Source organism: Pseudopipra pipra, chromosome 8 (genome assembly GCF_036250125.1).
Source record: "Pseudopipra pipra isolate bDixPip1 chromosome 8, bDixPip1.hap1, whole genome shotgun sequence".
Taxonomy (NCBI): domain Eukaryota; kingdom Metazoa; phylum Chordata; class Aves; order Passeriformes; family Pipridae; genus Pseudopipra; species Pseudopipra pipra.
Genome location: NC_087556.1, coordinates 16,806,612 through 16,828,647, shown reverse-complemented (window position 1 = coordinate 16,828,647; position 22,036 = coordinate 16,806,612). Strand labels below are relative to the sequence as shown.

Sequence of the window (22,036 nt, the reverse complement as noted above, 5' to 3'; positions counted from 1 at the left end):
CTGGAATCAGGTGACTACCTTCCCTCTCCTGGGTGTCTTGCTGCTTCTAAGCCTAGATCTCCATATCAGAAACCTGATTCAACACCCTTTTCAGCTCTTGGGAAGTTCAGGACCATATCTCTTGACTTTCCAATTGTTTCTGCTCTGTCTCTCAAAGGCTGGACCTCAACCTAGAATTTGAAGGTTTCATGAGGATAAAAGAGAAATTCATGTTCAAATACTAAAAGAGCACTGCCAAGTGGTCTGTTTAAATAGCAGGAAATTAAAAATCCACAAGCTATCACCATTGTTCTTCAGTGGATTTCTCTCTCATTTCCTACAGGAAATCATCCTCTCACTACAAATGGTGTTATTTGGCTCCAGAAACATTGCCAAGGTGTTTCGTAGTATGTTTTTGATCACTTGCTTCCTCTGTTTGAGCCCATGGGGTGGGTCTTCATGCTCTGCCTACATCCGCAGTGCTGGGGTTTCCAGAGTTAGGAGTTTCTGTAGCATCATATTTTTTCCTCTGAGGTGAAAAAATCATCTGCACCACCAAAGAGACAGTCAACCTGCCCACAGAGGAAGAATACTGTGAAGCATTCTGGCAGCCAGACATTGACAGTTCCACTTAAAAGGTCCCTTTTCTTTCTCTACCAGTTTACAGATGTTTTTGACCAGCTTTTTTGCATTGCTGGATCTTTGTTTTCTTACTTTAGCAAGTAAGGTAACAATACTGAGGGAGACAATTTCCCTGTAGTTGTTGATGGTCAACTTCTTTCCCTTTCCTTCTTTTTCTTTTTTCTCTCCTCTCTTCTCCTCTTCTCTCAAGTTTAAATGTGAAAGCAAAGGTTTTCCCCTATGTTAAAAGACCAGATAGATTTTGGATGTTCTAATAAGGCAACAGTCAGGCATTGATTTCCCCTTTGCAAGGTCATTCTCATGGGCAGGTGTCAAGTGGACCCTATGATTGTTCCAAATGAAGGAGTGTTTTGGTATCCAGCTTAGAATATGTTGGATATTATACCAAATATTATCCCCTGTGTGGTTATTTATCCCCCGAGTACATCCTGCATTCTGGAGCTGTTTACTAACAGAACATTTTCTCACTGCCCTGTGCTTCTCATGCAGTTGTTTGTGACTTGTTGATAGATGTTGTTTGTCACTGTTTTGTTCATTGCTTCAGACGAATCAACATCCCAGCCGGCAGGAAGGACATGAATATGAATCATCCCCTCCCAGACCTCCAGACGTAAGCCATCTATTAATTTGTCAACATAGCACACATGCTGCTGAGTTACTGATCACAGGACTAGCTTTAAGGGTAGCCCTAGACTAATAGAAAGCTCATCATAACCTCCTCCCCAGGCTTGCCTGTGTCTCCTACATGACTGCTGTTTCTGGTTGCATGTCTGTCCGTTTGATGCAGTCACAGATGAGAGAGGTTTGCCATTGTTTTAGAATACACAGGCATGAGCACTGCAGCCTTCATGGGCAAAAAACGGAGGGAGAAGGAGGGATGGACCTGACGTGGGCAGATAGGATATTTCCTTCAAAATAATGCTAAACATTTTCAAAGGGAGGTGGGAATTCTTGCATATTGTATTCTCTGCAGTACTCACTTGGTTTTCGAGTACCTTGTGACAACCAATCAAAGAAATTATATTTTGCTTCTAGGACTTCTATATGACCATGATGCAGGGGACAACAAGTATCTATGTAAATGAAGATCAAGACAAGCACCTCAAACTGAACATCCAGACACAGCCAAGGCCCATGAGAACAAAGGAGCCCAGAAGAGAGTCGCCTGTGGTGGAATATTTTTATGAAAACCATCCAGTCTCTAACTGAAAGAAAAGCACAAAATTGTATCTGGGGCCAAAAATAACAACCAGAAATAACAACAAGACACAACCCTTTTCCTGGACACCAGGGGTCACACAGTTGCAGTTTATGAACAAGAGAGTTTTCTTTTTGTGCCTACATGAAATTCTATAGAGACTAAAAGTAATTGGATGGAGAAAGAACTTGTTTGCAATCGTGCCTCTGCGATGTAGAAGCAAAATCAGATTCCATTGGAGTACCCCAAGTTCTCTGAAAGAGATGGTTTTGCTGTTCTCCTACATTAATTCATTCTAATAAAGAACATCTAAATCCCTGCAGTGATAATGATGGTAGAAAAGAGCAGCCAGAGAGTTGGTTGCAGTCCCAGGTAACTGAGTTCCTTTGCCTCAACCTTCAAAAAACAGGAAGGCATTCTTTTCATTTGGCAGAAAGCCCTCAGGCTGCAGGACCCCCTACCCCTCCAACACCATGAGCCTTCCTGACTGGTGGTCTGTTGCAACTGCTCAGATCCTTGCAGGCAGCAGCAGTGAGCGCAGTGGATGAACAAGGAAGGACCCTTGCCTGGGAGGAACAGCTCTTCCCACAGGGTGCTGGCCACAGGCACTGCAGACCTACTCTGCAGTGTAGCAGCAGATCTGGGCACTGCCCCAACCCAAATTAAATAACAGCTCAAATGCTCATAAATAGATTTTTCTTTATTGGCTTGTTAATGTACACACATGCAGCGCTATCCATCTGCAAAGCATGGTCTTGGTGGGACATGGGCTGCAGGAGCAGCCATGGGATCTGTGTTTGTGAGAAAAGCAGCTGATTGATGCAGCCACTGTGCTCAATGATCCCATGAGAGAATGTCAGTGCAAGGGGCTGCAATGTCACCCAGAGCCTCCTGTGATGGGGTGGAGTTCTGGGAGGCTTCAAAGCTGTCTACTCTGTGCATATATCTATGTTTGGGCTGCCTTCCTGGAACCTGGGCAAGGTGGGCTGATGCTCCTGCTGTTGGTTTCAGTAAAGGAGATGTAAAGGAATAGCCAGGCTGAGGACACTGTAGAGAGTGGTTTAGTGCTTTTCAGCGGGGGAGAGCACAGAGCTGGTAGGCAGGAGGTACGTTGCCTGTCCCACTCAGTGTCGGGGTTATGCTGAGCTCCTGGGGGTCGACAACAGACTTCAAGGTAAAGTTCTGCAAGATGGTGGCTATGAGTAAGAATATCTCCATTCGTGCCAATCCCTCTCCAGGGCATATTCGCTTTCCTGAAAGTGGAAGCACAAAACAGCAGTCAGTAGGTGTTTCTAAGTAGACCAGAGTTTGTGCTAAGCAGATGTGTTGCACAGCTTTATTTACTACCCACAGCCACAGCAGTGAGATGACTGTCAAGATTTACTAAGGACATTTTCAAGAGAAGAAACTACCCTTGGCAGTTTGGATGGGTGTATGAAGGAAGAACAGGAGTAGGAGAGGTCTCAAACATGGAGACAACATCACAAGAGTGAGGATGAGAGAGAGCAAGGGGACATAAAGCACAGGTGAAAAAGTGGAAGGCTGAGGTTATTTTTAGGTGAGTGGTTGCATGTAGAGGTGCTGGGAAAAAGCGGAGCTACCACTGAAAGAAGGTTGGTTCAGGATGACTTTGGTGGTTGTATAGGAAGGTGACAGGTACTTTAGAAAGTGTCAGTGGATCCCATTCACATCATTACATTGGCAACTCCTAGTAGGAAATTTGGGAAGCCTTCAGGCCTGAACAAGGTGGGACATGCCACTGGAGATGGGAGCAGCAGGGAAGAGTCATCCAGAGAGCAGTGAGCCCCAAGGAAGCCCCAGTGGGACCATGCTGGGAAGAGGCAGTGTGTGTTACAGGGAAAGGCCGGGTAGTCACCAGAGGAGAAGGCTGACAGACAGAGAAAAAGAGAAAGCCTGTGCTTTACCTGCTGAGAAGGGCATGAAGAAGTTGCTCTTCTTAAAGGTGCCATTCTTGTTCAAGAAATGTTCAGGGTTGAACTCATATGGATTTGCAAACTCTTTACTGTCATGGAGGACAGAACTGAGGACAGGATAAATTGTGGTTCCCTGAAGTAACACAAGAAGAGCAGAACGTGAAGGGGAGGTAGCTTAGATCACTCAGTTCAACTGCCTGCCAAGTTAAAACTGAGATTCCCAGTATAGCCCTACCAGTGCCTTTGGTTTCCCTTTGGGGACCCTTCTTTTGGGGAGGCAGCGTTAGGGAGACCCTAGTGGATGCCACAGCAGTGACAGTTGTTGGCTGCTCTTCCTTAATGCTCCCTCTCACCTCCAGAACATTTATCCTCACCTCGCTCTGGTCATCAGGGGACACCAGAGCTAATTCTTCCTCTTTCTTAGTGTTTCACAATAATGAACTTGTAGATGCACCATGTCCCTTCTTTTCTGTGAGCCTCAAAAAGCGAAAGCACACAAGGTTGTGGAAATGAAGCTCACTTCCCCTCCCCTGACAGATTTCTCCTGCCACAATCCTCTTCCTGACCAGACATTGATGGGGGCTGGATTAATCGGCAGTGATGACAGAAGAGCTCTTTGCTGGAAGCTGAGCAGTTCTCTGGATCCTGCCTTGTGATTATACACAGACAGCTGGAAATCACAATGCCAACAGCACATGTGCTGCTGTTTACAGTCACCCAGAAGAGCAATGAGCATTGCTGCAGTGGGTCAGGCCAAGCCATGGGCTGCTGTAACCCACCAGCCTGCTTCTGGCAGTGGCCAGTAGAGAGGGCCTCAGGAAGTATGTGAGAACAGAGCAAACAGGTTTTGCTTGTTCCATTGAATGGAAACATACCCTCCAGCACTTTGTGGCTCAGGGGCTTTCTGTGCTCAATAACCAGCAACTGACTTTGCTTCCAGGCATGTGCACAGGCTGTCCTGGATGGTGGTGAGCAGCTCCATGACTTTGCTGCTCTGGGTTTTTGTGAACCCACTGTGCTCCCGCAGATAGGTAAAGCAAGGGAACAAATGTGTTGGTCAGCGCTGCTGTTCTCGTCTTGGCCCATGGAGAGTCAACAAGGGAGTGCAAAAGAGCTACAGAAGCCTGAGGATAAAACCTTCATGAAGGTCTGGGTGAAAACAAGGTCAAGCCACAACAGTTCTGGCTTCTGGCTGTAACAGCCTAAGGGCAAATGTGCTGGCACCTCGTGTTGAACTTAAGGGAGCTTGCCCACTAACCTTAGGAATGATGTACTCTCTGAAGGAGGTGTCTTTGGTCACAGTGTGAGGGAGAGCCAGGGGGATAAGAGAGATGAAGCGCTGGATTTCATGGACCACCGCATCTGTGTAGGGCATCTGGGTCCGGTCAGCCACACACGGTTTTCTTGATCGTCCTATTACTTGGTCAATCTCTTCTTGAACTTTCTCTGTCATGAGAGGCACAAACCATAAAATGGGTAAATATAACCAAACCTACATAAATAGGTTGCCCTAAGCTGTTTACAAATCACAGATGGCAGGGGCATTGATGTTGGTTTTGGTGTTCACTAGAACACAGTTCCACTGCTGCCCATGCAAAGAAAGTTTTCCTATTGACTTGGCTAAACAGGAGTACTGGGAGATAAAGGTGTGGACACAGTCAGGTGCCAGGCTGTGAAGGGACTGTAGCTGATGATAATGCCAGTGGAGCTGAGGGGCCTCCATTGGCCACCATGAGGAATGACAGTGCAAGGACTTTGTCCACTTGGGTAAAATATGAGAGGGAGAGAGAGGGAGAGAGAGAGAGAGGAAAAGCTGGGAGAAGGATGTGATGTTAGGCATGTGCCCAGCCCAGGGAAAATGCTAGAAAGGAAGAGATCACAAACTGGTACCTTGTATCTTTGGATATTTGAGAAGCAGCAGAAGCCCATATCGTATGGTGGTGCTAGTTGTCTCAGTTCCAGCAATAAACAAGTCAAAGGTGCTCGTTATCAGGTTCTTCAGGTGGAAACTGGAATCAGGACGATCTTTCTCCTAGGGAAAAGGCTGGGTTGTTTCTCTGGCTGAGCTGAGAAAAGTGGCCCTTTCTCATGTCATCCCAGGCCTTCCTTTTCACCTTGAGCTGTTGCATTTTTGTGTTAAAGTGCAGCACCATCTGGGGCACTGCAATGCTACCTTGAGCAGTAAACTCAAACTGCCTTGAGCAATCTTCTTTCAAGCTGAGCATCGAATGGTACTCAAGTGCTTGTTTGCCCTTGCTGTACCAACTGCTTTCCAGTGAAAGAAGTGCACGACTAGAGTGAAAATGTCCTGTGTTTTGGTGAGAGCAGATGAAGCTCTCCCTGTCCAAGCAGCTGCAGGTAGTGGGGGCTGGGGAGCATGCACACCCAGAACTATAAGCTCTAGCACAGGCAATGTCTGGGATATGTCTTCCCATTGCAGAGCTGACAGGGAAGGGGTCATCCCAATGTCTGTGTTACTTATGAGAGAGAATAAACTCAGCATAGGTGTGTTTGGGGATGAGCTGGGGCTGTATGCTGTCTCCTTACCTCCTGCATTTTGCTGAGGAAACAGTCGATGAAATCCTGAGGGGAGTTGGGATCTAGGGAGGCTTGGTGCAACTTCACCTCCTCTGCCACAAAGGCTTTGAGAGCATCAAATTCTGCAAAGATTTTGTTGTGTGGGCCAGGCAAGTAATCCAGGATCTTTGAGAACATCTGGTAGAGCTAGAAGGAAAGAAACAGGAAGGTTGCTAGTATGACCATTAATGCACCCTTTGATATTAAGAAAAAAACCAAGGAAAGCCACAACCCTGTCAACTGAGCCAAGCAGAAGGACTATGAGTCTGGGCAGTCTGGCAGGGCTGTAGGGGCTTGCTTAGTAGTAGTAGGAACCTTAGAGTTGGAGAAGAAGGGTGTTCAGGACTAATGGGAAGCTGCACTTAGCAAAACCAATTCCGTTGGTGAGGGTGCTTCTTGCTCTCAAATGAAATCCCTTCTGTGCAGCAGAGCATTGATGGGCTCCTAATTAGAAGACTGAAATGGAACTTCATTGGGAGGGAGGCCTCCTTCTCCTCTGGGAGAATGTTGCCACTGTGAAATGGCTACTGAATGTACCTGTCCCCAATGGGAGTTCATCATCTCAAAGATGTTGTTCATGTTGTTCATCAGAGCCAGGAACTTCTTGTCTTTGTAATCATACCGTTTCCCAAAGACGATGGAGCATATGACATTGGAGACAGAACAGCTCAGCATGAAGGTTGGGTCAAAAGGTGTTCCTGTGATTTCAGAAAAGTTACAGACTATAAAAAAAAATCACAAAACTATATCTACTTATGGCTACTGTGGGTAATCTGAACTCTGGTTGTTAGTGGAAATATCAGATCACAGTCTCTGAGTGACACAGAAGGGTCCTCCAAAGAGAACAGTACATGATCATGAAATTATTTACACCTTTGTAATGAGGGGTATCTGATGCGTGGACCTAATCCATAGGAACTTCAGTTCTTTGCTAAAGGCATGAGCTCCCCTACTACAGTAAATTTTTTTCAAATATAAGATATATTAAAAATGGACCATACCCTTTGTTTTGTTTATCTCTTCCAGCAAGTAGTCAGACTCCTCCTGTATCCTCTCTTCGATGCTCCTCTTCCCCATTCCAAAGTTCCGCAGAGTGGTGAGAGCAAACCGCCGGACTTGTAACCAGGGCTCGTTGTTGCTGAAAATAATCCCTGCAGAGGAAGAAGGAAGAGGGAAGACCTGGCTTGGGCATGCTGGGTGTGGGATGAACGGTGGCTCACAGGGACAGAGAATCCTGTCCCTGGAGAGCACTGATGGTAGTGTCACAGAGTCCTGTGGTTTGGAGGCAATCTCTGGAGGTTCTGTAGTCCAACTGTCTGCTTCTGGCCTTCTCCACTACATACCCAACCTCCTTGTGAATAATTGATCACTCATATCCACTCACAGCTTCTCTTGCTGCAGCTGGTGGCTGTTGCCCCTTGCCCCTTCCCAGCCCATCTCTGAGAACAACTGGCTCCACTTCTCTGATACCTCTCCCCCTTTGGGTGGTGGAAACCAGGAACTACAGCCCACTTTGCCTTCCCTTCTCCAGGTGGGATGCACAAGCACCCTGCAGCCTCCCTCGTGCATGGTACATTCCAGCTCTATTCTGCTGAACACATCCTCACAGCCCTTCCCTTCTCAGAAGGAGCTCAGTCAGCAAACATACCTAATCCATTGTTGGCCCTCTCTCCTATTGGCATGTGTCCTCTGGCAGCAAACTCATCCGCACGATCAACCAAAGCTTCTTTCACCACATCATGTCCGTGCAGCACCACCACTGGGTCAGAGCCCAGATGCACTGTGAACACTGGTCCATACTCTTCACTGAGCTGTAAAAAGGCAAGAGAGAACACAACCATGTAGCAAATAGGAAGGAAGAGCTGAAAAGTCTCCTTGCTGCTGCATCCCACTGCAGGCAGTGAGCCTCACACACCAGCTCACACACGAGATTTGGTCCTCTCGTGATAAATGTGGCTATGGAGAGGAGTCCCAGCTATCCAGCCCTGAACAACAAGGGCAACAGCGACAAGGGGGATCAGCTGCAATCCCCATGACTCTGCTGCTCCTCTGGGATTGCAATTCATCAAGCTATAGCCAGAGGTTGTCCCCATGCGCAGGTGCCACACGTTTCTCATCCACAGAAGAAAGAGAGAAAAAGAAAGTGACCTTACCTTCTCGAGGGTTTTGGCCAAGTTATTTGGTCTCACATGCAGCAAGTTACCTAGAATGGGAAGGGGAGTTGGTCCTGGAGGCATCTTCCCCTTTCCAGATTTCCCTTTCCATGCTGCAAAGGAGAGCAGGCAAGCAATGCAAATCAGAAGGACAACAGTGGCTGCTCCCAGGAGCTCCATTTGTTTCTGCAGTTCAGGAGAGGGTGAGTCTGGCTGCCAGAGTTCAAGTTATATACTGAGGGCTGTGTTAGTTCAAGAGCAGGTTTTAGGTCACATGGCTAAGTTAGTCAGTGTTACTAGTCAATCATTTGTTACATTGCCCTGTGTTATGAAACTAAGACTTTTATTGCTATTAATTGGTCATTGAAGACACGCCTTATCTCAAACAAGTGCAGAGGCCAACAGAGGCCAAGAAATTTATAATGTGCTCATATATCTTGTTTTGTTTACCCTACAGTTAACTGTTAAAGAGATCACACCAAGGGTGCTTTCTTGTACTGAGGCGCTCACAGTAATTCCCTCTCACGGGAGCATCTTCAGTGCCATTTAGGATTTTAATTCTTCAGTATCAATTGTGCAAATTCTCAGTGATGTGAGCCATCCTTGATTGTTCCTGAAATCTTCCTGACATTGGTAGAGTTTGCACTGCATGTGACTTGCCAAAGGACATACAGACATGTTCTCCTCAGTGCACAGCAATTAAATGCCTCAGTCTCTCTCCCTAGGGGTGTCTGGCCTCACAAGAGAGGAAAGTGTAAAATATCCATCTAGCATGGGCAGAAAGGTCTCCAGACATCACAGTAGACAAAGACATAAGAAAAGTGGATGAGACCTTGGGACTCTGACCTCTTCAAGGAGAGGAGTTTTCTCTAGAGGAGAAAACAATTGAGAAAAGCAGGCAGAGAAAAGAAATCAAGAACTTGAGAGGGTCTCTGGGGAATGGCTTCCCAAATTGTGACAGAGCAGAGGCTGCGTATAGGTTAGTGCAACCTGGCAACTAGTCCTTGCACTTGTAAGGACCAAAGAAGCTCACCCAAACTACTGCTGGAAGCTGGCATGCACAAGTTCTTGTTTTGTTATGTCTGACTCCACTAGGAGGAACTGCTGCCCTGGAAGGTCCATAGGTGCTCTGAGAAACAGCAGAGCATGTCTGGGAAAGGACCCTCAAGGTTGTTCTCAGCTTGCTCAGTGTGGCCTTATCCCTCTGTCTCTCCTGAACTGTGACACTTTTGCAGGCAGACAGATCCAACTGATCAGGTGTTGCAAGAATAGGGGATGTAGGACTTGGCAGGAATTAGCAAGAGGCCTGGGTGAACTGAGTGCTCAGTTGGACCATGCTGGGTTTGCTGAAAGTCTGTGTGTTAATGTGAGTTTCCCCTTCCCCTTAGAGGTGCTAGGGAAAGTCTCCCTCCCTTGCAAAAGTTTCTGTACCTTCCCTTCCCTATGAGTTCTTAAGTCACCCTCGCTCTCTTGCATAGGTGCAATAATTTGCTAATTGTTCTTTTTAAATCTCATTTTACTTCTTAAAGACCCACACTAGATATTTTAGTGGGAAAACTGAATTACCAACAACTTTTGGCTGGGTGCTTATCTGCTGGCCTAAATTCCTGCATCAGCTCAGATGTCAGACAGTTCATGGAAGTTCATGTAGCTTTATGGACTTTCACCTGATAAAAGTAAAGTTCATGAGAGTTTGCACTGCTATATGAGGTAGCTGCCAGCTAACAGCAATCATGAACTTTCCACCTTGTCTGTGAATTTCCCTTGTTCCCATGACCCTCACTGATCAGCTTCAGGCTAGTGGACCACAGAGACATTTGCTTCTCCTGTCTTCATCTTCTCCATGTCCAGTTTGTGGTGGTCTTGGGTGCTGTCTAAACTGGTGCTTACAGCTGGGTCATTGTAATGCACGAGAACTATCAAATGGGTGAGGAAAAGATTTGTGAGGAAGAGAAACCTACCTGTTTTATCTCAGCCAGGCTTCCCACTTTCTAGAACAACTTCTTTCAAACAAAGCAAAGCAGCTCCAAAGGTCTTGTACTTTGTGGAACAGCCATCCTGACTGGTGCATGAAATTAGCAATGTGCAGGGTAGGCACAGTGATGTTCTTCACCCAGCTAGGATCATGGCAGCCTGTATAGCTGCGGAGCAAAGATGGGCTGAGGTGAAAGAGCAGAGGAAACGGCTCCCACAGACTCAGTTACTATCCACCCTTCCTGTGGTGAGGACTGGCTGGAGGGACAAGTGGCTGACTGCTGCACAGTGCTGTGCAGACATCCAGGAGCTGGAGGGTCTGATGAGGGCAGAAGCATGAGTGGCTACCAATGGAAGTGCAGTATTAAGGGTCAAGATTAGAAATCCCACGCATCTAACGCACACACCATGTTGGGATGTCTGTGTGTTGATCGACTCCCAAAGAAATAAGCAGACTACAAAAGAACATGGATGGCTCAGGCTATGCCAGCACTCCCACTGCAAAACGTAGGGCACAAAAAGGCATGCACAAACACAAATGTGTGCATCACCTCTGCAACAGTGTAAAAACATTCACTCAACAGTGTAAAAATTCCATTGCATGAATGCAGAAACATCTGTATGGAAAGACGGACAATGAAGTGTGTGTGGCTGCCTGGTGCATGGCTGGGGAGAAGGCTCTACATGAGACACATTGCAGTTACAGGCAGGCAACGGGTGCTGGAAGGGCACAGTTTTCTCGGGGATCACAGAGGCTCCCCTTAGGTGTGTTTCAAGCCCATCTAAGGGACCCCCTGTAAGTTTTTGGGAGTGGGGATCCAACAGAGCATACAGTCCTGCCACCTGCCAGCCAGGCCTAGACCAGTCCTGCAGCTTATCCCTGCACAACCACACTGCAAACAGGGCTGTAAGTCCATAGCCAAGAGTGTTTACAGGGAATCACCACCTTTTAGGTGGGCAAAGCCTCCTGAGCTCCATAGTTTCCCACACATTCCCCTTCCCACAGAAGGGCTATTTCTGTGCTTTCATGTCAGCACCCTACATCTGGCATTTGAAGCAGTGTCAGCTTTAAAAGAATAAAAGAGCAAAAGAGCACTGTCACTCAGTTTCTGGCACTCTTGCCTTGTAATGAGCAATTAGAGCAGCAATAGGGCACCTGGGGAAAAGCAGCCAGATGTCCTGCATGTCTCGGCTGTTGGAAGAACTGAGAGTGACAGAAAGGATTTGAAGACCCTGCTGGGGCTCTACAGTATGAATACAGACCCATCTCTTGACATACGCTCAGCTCTTGCTCTATGGTGTCCTTCAAAGGGTGCAAGCAGGCTCTGTTGGGTTCAGGTGAGGGCAATGACAGGTGCTAAAAACTGCTGGGCTGGGTCCACCTGGACACTTCAGGGAGTTCTGATCCCAGCTGGCTCCCCAATTTAAAAGGGCTAGGCTAAGGACAGCTACTTCATGGTCCTTAGCAAGAGAGCAGGATGGGTGTTGTAGGACGGTCTGGGGCTGCATTGGGTGCTGTGCTTTTCTGGGTGTTTCTTGTTCCCCTAGCTTTGGTTATGGGGGCTCATAGTGTTTTTTCTGATCCCACCCTGCTGATTTGTGGCCAAGAAAGCTTACAGCTCACCTTACCTCTGGGCTGGGAAGGGAATGCTTCATTGGTGCTGACTACTTGGGGTAAGTGAGGGCAGTGTCCAGAGGCATTTTTAGCCATATCTTTGCACACTGCAGAGGTATGCCTGGAATGAGGAGGAAGGAGTGGGTTTTGATGGGAAGTGTTGCTGAACAGCTTTCAGTGCATCTTGTATAATCAGGGGGCTGTTTATGTGACCCAGTAGTCAAGAGTTTTGGGGAAGTACTGTGCCTGGATCTAGATGGTCTTGGCTGCTGGATTCTCTCCCATGCACCCCTCCTGGTCTAGACCCTAATACTGTCTAGGTCCCTGTTTCCTACAGAAAGGTAGGATTGTAGTGGACCCTATCTGGAATGTGGGATGTTAAAGCCACTGCTGCTGTCTTCTCTTTCTGTAGACACTGAGGGGAAGGCACATGCTCTGCAGAATGACTCTGACTGTGGGCTGTTGGTATCCGAGACTCCAGATGGCTCCAGGAAAGTATTGGTTTCTTATACTGGCTGTTATATCTTTGAATGGGTGAGTGACTTTATGGATTCTGCTGGGACCGTGACTACTGCTGCTCTGGCTGCCCTGACTGGTGTGGCTTTCCCCTAGAATGGCCATTACCTTCTGCTGTTGGGCTTGAAGGAAGAGATGCTGCTGGGCAAAAGGTTCTTCATGAAGAGACGCTGCTCAGGTGCCCTGTGGACCTTCCTGGTAAGATTCTGATAGTTGCTTGTATCTTGTGGGTGATGAGTGCCATTCCTTTTGGCTGGCTGTTCCTGGTCAGTCTGGGGGCTAGGAAAGGAGACTTTCTGCTGGGCAGAAAACTCCCTGGAAAAGGGTTTGGACATAGAAACCACCAACTTGCTGGGAACATGTGCTTCTTTGCAGGATTGGCAGGTGAATATGTTCACTGTGTCTCCTAGCCATGTTTAGCCTGCTTGGGTCCCTGCAAGTTCAGAGATTAAGCCAGAGACTAGGTACAATGATTTTCCTGACTACCAAGAGTTGATCCAAAACACTTTATCTTGACAGATCTCATACAAGTCCAGTCTCCTGTACGTGGCTTCTAGGGGAGAATCTGTTCCAGGGAAATGCATGTCCCTTCTGAGCAGGCTTCCATGCCACCTCCAGGCCATGTGTTTAACCCTCACCTGACTTTTATTTCCCTTCATTTTTATGCAGAGTCACCAGGACATCTTCCACCAAAGTCCTTAGTCTTTGTCCCCCTGCTTTTGTGCTTTAGCTGCAAAGTCCTGCTGGTTTTTTTCCAGCCCTAGATGCTCCAAGCAGTAGTGTCTGTTCGGCTGTTCGCAGCCAGGACCGGCTGCCGTGTGCCTCCTTGCCTGTCAGCCAGGGAAACTGTGAAGTGCGAGGCTGCTGCTATGACCCTAGAGACAGGGTAAATCCTTGCTACTTTGGTAACACAGGTAAGCCTGAGCAGCTGTCCTCCCCTCCTGCTGAGTTGCTTCAAAACAGGATTCCTCACTTTGCTGTCAGAGCAGAGTTGGTGTATTGTCAGTCCTGCAGGTGGCTTAGGGCTATGTTTTTGCCTGTCAAGAATACCATGTTCTATTGAGGTGTCCAGCCTTTTCAAATGTATTGCAACAGACCTGGGTTTATGGCCAGAATCGATGTTGCTGTTAGAGCTGGTTGCACTTGTCTTGCCATGCTTAGCAATTGTTTCAGGGCTTAAAGGCAGGAGAACTCGCAAAACCTGCTGGCCTCATCTTTGCTGTGATATTTTGAGTCTCCTTTCCATTCCTCTTCTCCCTGAGCCTAAGACTGATTGTATCTTTTCCTCTAGTGACAGCTCATTGCACACCAGATGGCCAGTTTTCCATTGCTGTTTCTCGAGATGTGACCCTGCCACCCATTGTCCTGGACTCTGTGCAACTGGCCAGTGGACACAGTACTGGCTGTGTTCCTACTGTGAAAAACCATGCATTTGTTGTGTACCAGTTCCCACTCTCTGCCTGTGGCACCACTTTTCAGGTAAGAGTTGCAGCTGTCACTAGGCTGGAATAGCAGAAGCTGGCAGACCTGGCACAACCTGACGTGGCTTTGGCTACTTAATGGACACCCTATAGACTTCCAGAGGCCAAGTGCTGTTCTCCTACCTCGTAGTGATCCAGCTTGACTTTACACAGTGATGGTGCCTGTCTGTTGTTCTAGGTGACTGGAGACCAAGCCATATATGAGAATGAGTTGGTGGCATCCAGGGATGTGAAAACTGCAAGCCTTGGCTCTGTGACTAGGGATAGCACTTTCAGGTATTACCCTGGGGCTGATGTTGCTGGGTGCCATTGTGTTCAATGTTTTCTCTTTGAGCCTACATGAAATTGTATAGAGACCAAGACTAAAAGTAATTGGATGGAGAAAGAACTTGCTTGCAATCGTGCCTCTGAGATGTAGAAGCAAAATCAGATTCCATTGGAGTACCCCAAGTTCTCTGAAAGAGATGGTTTTGCTGTTCTCCTACATTAATTCATTTTAATAAAGAACATCTAAATCCCTGTAGTGATACTGATGGTAGAAAAGAGCAGCCAGAGAGTTGGTTGCAGTCCCAGGTAACTGAGTTCCTTTGCCTCAACCTTCAAAAAACAGGAAGGCATTCTTTTCATTTGGCAGAAAGCCCTCAGGCTGCAGGACCCCCTTCCCCTCCAACACCATGAGCCTTCCTGACTGGTGGTCTGTTGCAACTGCTCAGATCCTTGCAGGCAGCAGCAGTGAGCGCAGTGGATGAACAAGGAAGGACCCTTGCCTGGGAGGAACAGCCCCTCCCACAGGGTGCTGGCCACAGGCACTGCAGACCTACTTTGCAGTGTAGCAGCAGATGTGGGCACTGCCCCAACCCAAATTAAATAACAGCTCAAATGCTCATAAATAGATTTTTTTTTTTTAATTGGCTTGTTAATGTACACACATGCAGCGCTATCCATCTGCAAAGCCTGGTCTTGGTGGGACATGGGCTGCAGGAGCAGCCATGGGATCTGTGTTTGTGAGAAAAGCAGCTGATTGATGCAGCCACTGTGCTCAATGATCTCATGACAGAGTGTCAGTGCAAGGGGCTGCAATGTCACCCAGAGCCTCCTGTGATGGGGTGGAGTTCTGGGAGGCTTCAAAGCTGTCTACTCTGTGCATATATCTATGTTTGGGCTGCCTTCCTGGAACCTGGGCAAGGTGGGCTGATGCTCCTGCTGTTGGTTTCAGTAAAGGAGATGTAAAGGAATAGCCAGGCTGAGGACACTGTAGAGAGTGGTTTAGTGCTTTTCAGCGAGGGAGAGCACAGAGCTGGTAGGCAGGAGGTACGTTGCCTGTCCCACTCAGTGTCGGGGTTATGCTGAGCTCCTGGGGGTCGACAACAGACTTCAAGGTAAAGTTCTGCAAGATGGTGGCTATGAGTAAGAATATCTCCATTCGTGCCAATCCCTCTCCAGGGCATATTCGCTTTCCTGAAAGTGGAAGCACAAAACAGCAGTCAGTAGGTGTTTCTAAGTAGACCAGAGTTTGTACTAAGCAGATGTGTTGCACAGCTTTATTTACTACCCACAGCCACAGCAGTGAGATGACTGTCAAGAATTACTAAGGACATTTTCAAGAGAAGAATTTGTGAGAGAAAGACCCTTGGCACTTTGGATGGGTGTATGAAGGAAGAACAGGAGTAGGAGAAGTCTCAAACACGGAGAGAACATCACAGGAGTCAAGATGAGAGAGAGCAAGGGGACATAAAGCACAGGTGAAAAAGTGGAAGGTTGGGGTTATTTTTAGGTGAGTCATTGCATGTAGAGGTGCTGGGGAAAAGTGGAGCTACCACTGGAAGACAGGTTGGTTCAGGATGATTTTGGTGGTTGTATAGGAAGGTGACAGGTACTTTAGAAAGTGTCAGTGGATCCCATTCACATCATTACATTGGCAACTCCTAGTAGGAAATTTGGGAAGCCTTCAGGCCTGAACAAGGTGGGACATGCCACTGGAGATGGGAGCAGCAGGGAAGAGTTATCCAGAGAGCAGTGAGCCCCAAGGAAGCCCCAGTGGGACCATGTTGGGAAGAGGCAGTGTGTGTTACAGGGAAAGGCCAGGTAGTCTGAGGAGAAGGCTGACAGACAGAGAAAAAGAGAAAGCCTGTGCTTTACCTGCTGAGAAGGGCATGAAGAAGTTGCTCTTCTTAAAGGTGCCATTCTTGTTCAAGAAATGTTCAGGGTTGAACTCATATGGATTTGCAAACTCTTTACTGTCATGGAGGACAGAACTGAGGACAGGATAAATTGTGGTTCCCTGAAGTAACACAAGAAGAGCAGAACGTGAAGGGGAGGTAGCTTAGATCACTCAGTTCAACTGCCTGCCAAGTTAAAACTGAGATTCCCAGTATAGCCCTACCAGTGCCTTTGGTTTCCCTTTGGGGACCCTTCTTTTGGGGAGACAGCATTAGGGAGACCCTAGTGGATGCCACAGCAGTGACAGCTATTGGTTCTATTTCCTTAATGCTCCCTCTCACCTCCTGAACATTTATCCTCGCCTTGCTCTGGTCATCAGGGGACACCAGAGCTAATTCTTCCTCTTTTTTAGTGTTTCACAATAATGAACTTGTAGTGCACCATGTCCCTTCTTTTCTGTGAGCAACAAAAATCAAAAGCACACAAGGTTGTGGAAATGAAGCTCACTTCCCCTCCCCTGACAGATTTCTCCTGCCACAATCCTCTTCCTGACCAGACATTGATGGGGGCTGGATTAATAGGCAGTGAAGACAGAAGAGCTCTTTGCTGGAAGCTGAGCAGTTCTCTGGATCCTGCCTTGTGATTTTACACAGACAGCTGGAAATCACAATGCCAACAGCACATGTGCTGCTGTTTCCCTGCTGCCCACAGTCCCCTAGAAGAGCAATGAGCATTGCTGCAGTGGGCCAGGCCAAGCCATGGGCTGCTGTAACCCACCAGCCTGCCTCTGGCAGTGGCCAGCAGAGAGGCCTCAGGAAGTATGTGAGAACAGAGCAAACAGGTTTTGCTAGTTCCATTGAATGGAAACATACCCTCCAGCACTTGGTGGCTCAGGGGCTTTCTGTGCTCAATAACCAGCAACTGACTTTGCTTTCAGGCATGTGCACAGGCTGTCCTGGATGGTGGTGAGCAGCTCCATGACTTTGCTGCTCTGGGTTTTTGTGAACCCACTGTGCTCCCGCAGATAGGTAAAGCAAGGGAACAAATGTGTTGGTCAGCACTGCTGTTCTAGTCTTGGCCCATGGAGTGTCAACAAGGGAGTGCAAATGAGCTACAGAAGCCTGAGGATAAAACCTTCAAGATTGTCTGGGTGAAAACAAGGTCAAGCCACAACAGTTCTGGCTTCTGGCTGTAACAGCCTAAGGGCAAATGTGCTGGCACCTCGTGTTGAACTTAAGGGAGCTTGCCCACTAACCTTAGGAATGATGTACCCTCTGAAGGAGGTGTCTTTGGTCACAGTGTGAGGGAGAGCCAGGGGGATAAGAGAGATGAAGCGCTGGATTTCATGGACCACTGCATCTGTGTAGGGCATCTGGGTCCGGTCAGCCACACACGGTTTTCTTGATCGTCCTATTACTTGGTCAATCTCTTCTTGAACTTTCTCTATCATGAGAGGCACAAACCATAAAATGGGTAAATATAACCAAACCTACATAAATAGGTTGCCCTAAGCTGTTTACAAATCACAGATGGCAGGGGCATTGATGTTGGTTTTGGTGTTCACTAGAACACAGTTCCACTGCTGCCCATGCAAAGAAAGTTTTCCTATTGATTTGGCTAAACAGGAGTACTGGGAGATAAAGGTGTGGACACAGTCAGGCGCCAGGCTGTGAAGGGACTGTAGCTGATGATAATGCCAGTGGAGCTGAGGGGCCTCCATTGGCCACCATGAGGAATGACAGTGCAAGGACTTTGTCCACTTGGATAAAATATAAGAGAGAGAGAGAGAGAGCTGGGAGAAGGATGTGGTGTTAGGCATGTGCCCAGCCCAGGGAAAATGCTAGAAAGGAAGAGATCACAAACTGGTACCTTGTATCTTTGGATATTTGAGAAGCAGCAGAAGCCCATATCGTATGGTGGTGCTAGTTGTCTCAGTTCCAGCAATAAACAAGTCAAAGGTGCTCGTTATCAGGTTCTTCAGGTGGAAACTGGAATCAGGACGATCTTTCTCCTAGGGAAAAGGCTGGGTTGTTTCTCTGGCTAAGCTGAGAAAAGTGGTCCATTCTCATGTCATCCCAGGCCTTCCTTTTCACTTAAAGCTGTTGCATTTCTGAGTTAAAGTGCAGCACCATCTGGGGCACTGCAATGCTACCTTGAGCAGTAAACTCAAACTGCCTAGAGCAACCTTCTTTCAAGCTGAGCATCGAATGGTACTCAAGTGCTTGTTTGCCCTTGCTATACCAACTGCTTTCCAGTGAAAGAAGTGCAAGACTAGAGTGAAAATGTCCTGTGTTTTGGTGAGAGCAGATGAAGCTCTCCCTGTCCAAGCAGCTGCAGGTAGTGGGGGCTGGGGAGCATGCACACCCAGAACTATAAGCTCCAGCACAGGCAATATCTGGGATATGTCTTCCCATTGCAGAGCTGACAGGGAAGAGGTCATCCCAATGTCTGTGTTACTTATGAGAGGGAATAGACTCAGCATAGGTGTGTTTGGGGATGAGCTGGGGCTGTATGCTGTCTCCTTACCTCCTGCATTTTGCTGAGGAAACAGTCGATGAAATCCTGAGGGGAGTTGGGATCTAGGGAGGCTTGGTGCAACTTCACCTCCTCTGCCACAAAGGCTTTGAGAGCATCAAATTCTGCAAAGATTTTGTTGTGTGGGCCAGGCAAGTAATCCAGGATCTTTGAGAACATCTGGTAGAGCTAGAAGGAAAGAAACAGGAAGGTTGCTAGTATGACCATTAATGCGCCCTTTGATATTAAGAAAAAAACCAAGGAAAGCCACAACCCTGTCAACTGAGCCAAGCAGAAGGACTATGAGTCTGGGCAGTCTGGCAGGGCTGTAGGGGCTTGCTTAGTAGTAGTAGGAACCTTAGAGTTGGAGAAGAAGGGTGTTCAGGATTAATGGGAAGCTGCACTTAGCAAAGCCAATTCCATTGGTGAGGGTGCTTCTTGCTCTCAAATGAAATCCCTTCTGTGCAGCAGAGCATTGATGGGCTCCTAATTAGAAGACTGAAATGGAACTTCATTGGGAGGGAGGCCTCCTTCTCCTCTGGGAGAATGTTGCCACTGTGAAATGGCTACTGAATGTACCTGTCCCCAGTGGGAGCTCGCCATCTCAAAGATAGTGTTCATGTTGTTCATCAGAGCCAGGAACTTCTTGTCTTTATAATCATATCGTTTCCCAAAGACGATGGAGCATATGACATTGGAGATAGAACAGCTCAGCATGAAGGTTGGGTCAAAAGGTGTTCCTGTGATTTCAGAAAAGTTACAGACTATAAAAAAAACTCACAAAACTATATCTACTTATGGCTACTGTGGGTAATCTGAACTCTGGTTGTTAGTGGAAATATCAGATCACAGTCTCTGAGTGACACAGAAGGGTCCTCCAAAGAGAACAGTACATGATCATGAAATTATTTACACCTTTGTAATGAGGGGTATCTGATGCATGGACCAAATCCATAAGAACTTCAGTTCTTTGCTAAAGGCATGAGCTCCCCTACTACAGTAAATTTTTTTCAAATATAAGGTATATTGAAAATGGACCATACCCTTTGTTTTGTTTATCTCTTCTAGCAAGTAGTCAGATTCCTCCTGTATCCTCTCTTCGATGCTCCTCTTCCCCATTCCAAAGTTCCGCAGAGTGGTGAGAGCAAACCGCCGGACTTGTAACCAGGGCTCATTGTTGCTGAAAACAATCCCTGCAGAGGAAGAAGGAAGAGGGAAGACCTGGCTTGGGCATGCTGGGTGTGGGATGAACAGTGGCTCACAGGGACAGAGAATCCTGTCCCTGGAGAGCACTGAAATGATAGTGTCACAGAGTCCTGTGGTTTGGAGGCAATCTCTGGAGGTTCTGTAGTCCAACTGTCTGCTTCTGGCCTTCTCCACTACATACCCAACCTCCTTGTGAATAATTGATCACTCATATCCACTCACAGTTTCCCTTGCTGCAGCTGGTGGCTGTTGCCCCTTGCCCCTTCCCAGCCCATCTCTGAGAACAACTGGCTCCACTTCTCTGATACCTCTCCCCCTTTGGGTGGTGGAAGCCAGGAACTACAGCCCACTTTGCCTTCCCTTCTCCAGGTGGGACGCACCCACACCCTGCAGTCTCCCTCGTGCATGGTACATTCCAGGTCTAATCTGCTGAACACATCCTCACAGCCCTTCCCTTCTCAGAAGGAGCTCAGTCAGCAAACATACCTAATCCATTGTTGGCCCTCTCTCCTATTGGCATGTGTCCTCTGGCAGCAAATTCATCCCCACGATCAACCAAAGCTTCTTTCACCACATCATATCCATGCAGCACCACCACTGGGTCAGAGCCCAGGTGCACTGTGAACACTGGTCCATACTCTTCACTGAGCTGTAAAAAGGCAAGAGAGAACACAACCATGTAGCAAATAGGAAGGAAGAGCTGAAAAGTCTCCTTGCTGCTGCATCCCACTGCAGGCAGTGAGCCTCGCACACCAGCAACATCAAGAGTTGGTCCTCTCATGATAAATGTGGCTATGGAGAGGAGTCCCAGCTATCCAGCCCTGAACAACAAGGGCAACAGCAACAAGGGGGATCAGCTGCAATCCCCATGACTCTGCTGCTCCTCTGGGATTGCAATTCATCAAGCTATAGCCAGAGGTTGTCCCCATGCGCAGGTGCCACACGTTTCTCATCCACAGAAGAAAGAGAGAAAAAGAAAGTGACCTTACCTTCTTGAGGGTTTTGGTCAAGTTACTTGGTTTCACATGCAGCAAGTTACCTAGAATGGGAAGGGGAGTTGGTCCTGGAGGCATCTTCCCCTTTCCAGACTTCCCTTTCCATGATGCAAAGGAGAGCAGGCAAGCAATGCAAATCAGAAGGACAACAGTGGCTGCTCCCAGGAGCTCCATTTGTTTCTGCAGTTCAGGAGATGGTGAGTCTGGCTGCTGGAGTCCAAGTTATATACTGAGGGCTGTGTTAGCTCAAGAGCAGGTGTTAGGTCACATGGCTGAGTTAGTCATTGTTACTAGTCAATCATTTGTTACATTGCCCTGTGTTATGAAACTTTTATTGCTATTAATTGGTCATTGAATCATAGAATCATAGAATCGTAGAATCATAGAATCGATTGGGTTGGAAAAGACCTCTGAGATCATCGAGTCCAACCCTTGGTCCAAATCCAGTCCATTTACTAGATCATGGCACTCAGTGCCACGTCCAATCTGCATTTAAAAATCTCCAGGGATGGTGAATCCACCACCTCTCTGGGCAGCCCATTCCAATGCCTGATTACTCTCTCTGTAAAGAATTTTCTCCTGATATCCAACTTAAATTTCCCCTGGCAGAGCTTAAGCCCGTGCCCCCGTGTCCTATTGCTGAGTGCCTGAGAGAAGAGACCAACCCCCACCTGGCTAGAACTTCCCTTCAGGTAGTTATAGACGGTGATGAGGTCACCTCTGAGCCTCCTCTTCTCCAGACTAAACAACCCCAGCTCCCTCAGCCTCTCCCCATAGGACTTATGCTCCAGTCCCTTCACCAGCCTTGTTGCTCTTCTCTGGACCCGCTCCAGCACCTCAATATCCTTTCTGAACTGAGGGGCCCAGAACTGAACACAATACTCAAGGTGTGGCCTCACCAACACAGAGTACAGGGGAAGGATCACTTCCCTGCTCCTGCTGGCCACGCTATTTTTGATACAGGACAAGATCCCATTGGCCTTCTTGGCCACCTGGGCACACTGTTGGCTCATGTTGAGCTTCCTGTCAATTAGTACCCCCAGGTCCCCTTCTGCCTGGCTGCTTTCCAGCCACTCTGTGCCCAGCCTGTAG

At 47.7% G+C, this 22,036-nt stretch overlaps 3 protein-coding genes across 3 annotated transcripts; 1 reads left to right on the top strand and 2 right to left on the bottom strand.

Moving 5' to 3' along the window:
* Window positions 1–2,500: 2,500 nt before the first annotated feature.
* On the bottom strand, window positions 2,501–8,712 carry LOC135417952 (cytochrome P450 2C19-like). Its single transcript, XM_064662681.1, has 9 exons — window positions 8,484–8,712; window positions 7,979–8,141; window positions 7,332–7,481; window positions 6,868–7,028; window positions 6,301–6,477; window positions 5,644–5,785; window positions 5,012–5,199; window positions 3,745–3,886; window positions 2,501–3,072 (listed from the first exon to the last, which is right to left on the bottom strand). The coding sequence occupies exons 1-9, from the start codon at window positions 8,661–8,663 to the stop codon at window positions 2,891–2,893; spliced, it is 1,485 nt and encodes a 494-aa protein (XP_064518751.1). The 5' UTR covers window positions 8,664–8,712; the 3' UTR covers window positions 2,501–2,890.
* A 2,872-nt stretch (window positions 8,713–11,584) lies between these two features.
* LOC135417950 (zona pellucida sperm-binding protein 4-like) lies at window positions 11,585–14,959 on the top strand. The gene is given in 6 exon segments (XM_064662678.1): window positions 11,585–12,606; window positions 12,685–12,700; window positions 12,703–12,786; window positions 13,347–13,502; window positions 13,880–14,067; window positions 14,248–14,959. Coding segments are annotated over 6 exon segments (768 nt in total). The 5' UTR covers window positions 11,585–12,447; the 3' UTR covers window positions 14,413–14,959.
* Window positions 14,950–21,156, bottom strand: LOC135417948 (cytochrome P450 2C19-like). Its single transcript, XM_064662677.1, has 9 exons — window positions 20,939–21,156; window positions 20,436–20,598; window positions 19,787–19,936; window positions 19,323–19,483; window positions 18,756–18,932; window positions 18,099–18,240; window positions 17,485–17,672; window positions 16,209–16,350; window positions 14,950–15,527 (listed from the first exon to the last, which is right to left on the bottom strand). The coding sequence occupies exons 1-9, from the start codon at window positions 21,116–21,118 to the stop codon at window positions 15,346–15,348; spliced, it is 1,485 nt and encodes a 494-aa protein (XP_064518747.1). The 5' UTR covers window positions 21,119–21,156; the 3' UTR covers window positions 14,950–15,345.
* Between the last annotated feature and the right edge of the window lie 880 nt (window positions 21,157–22,036).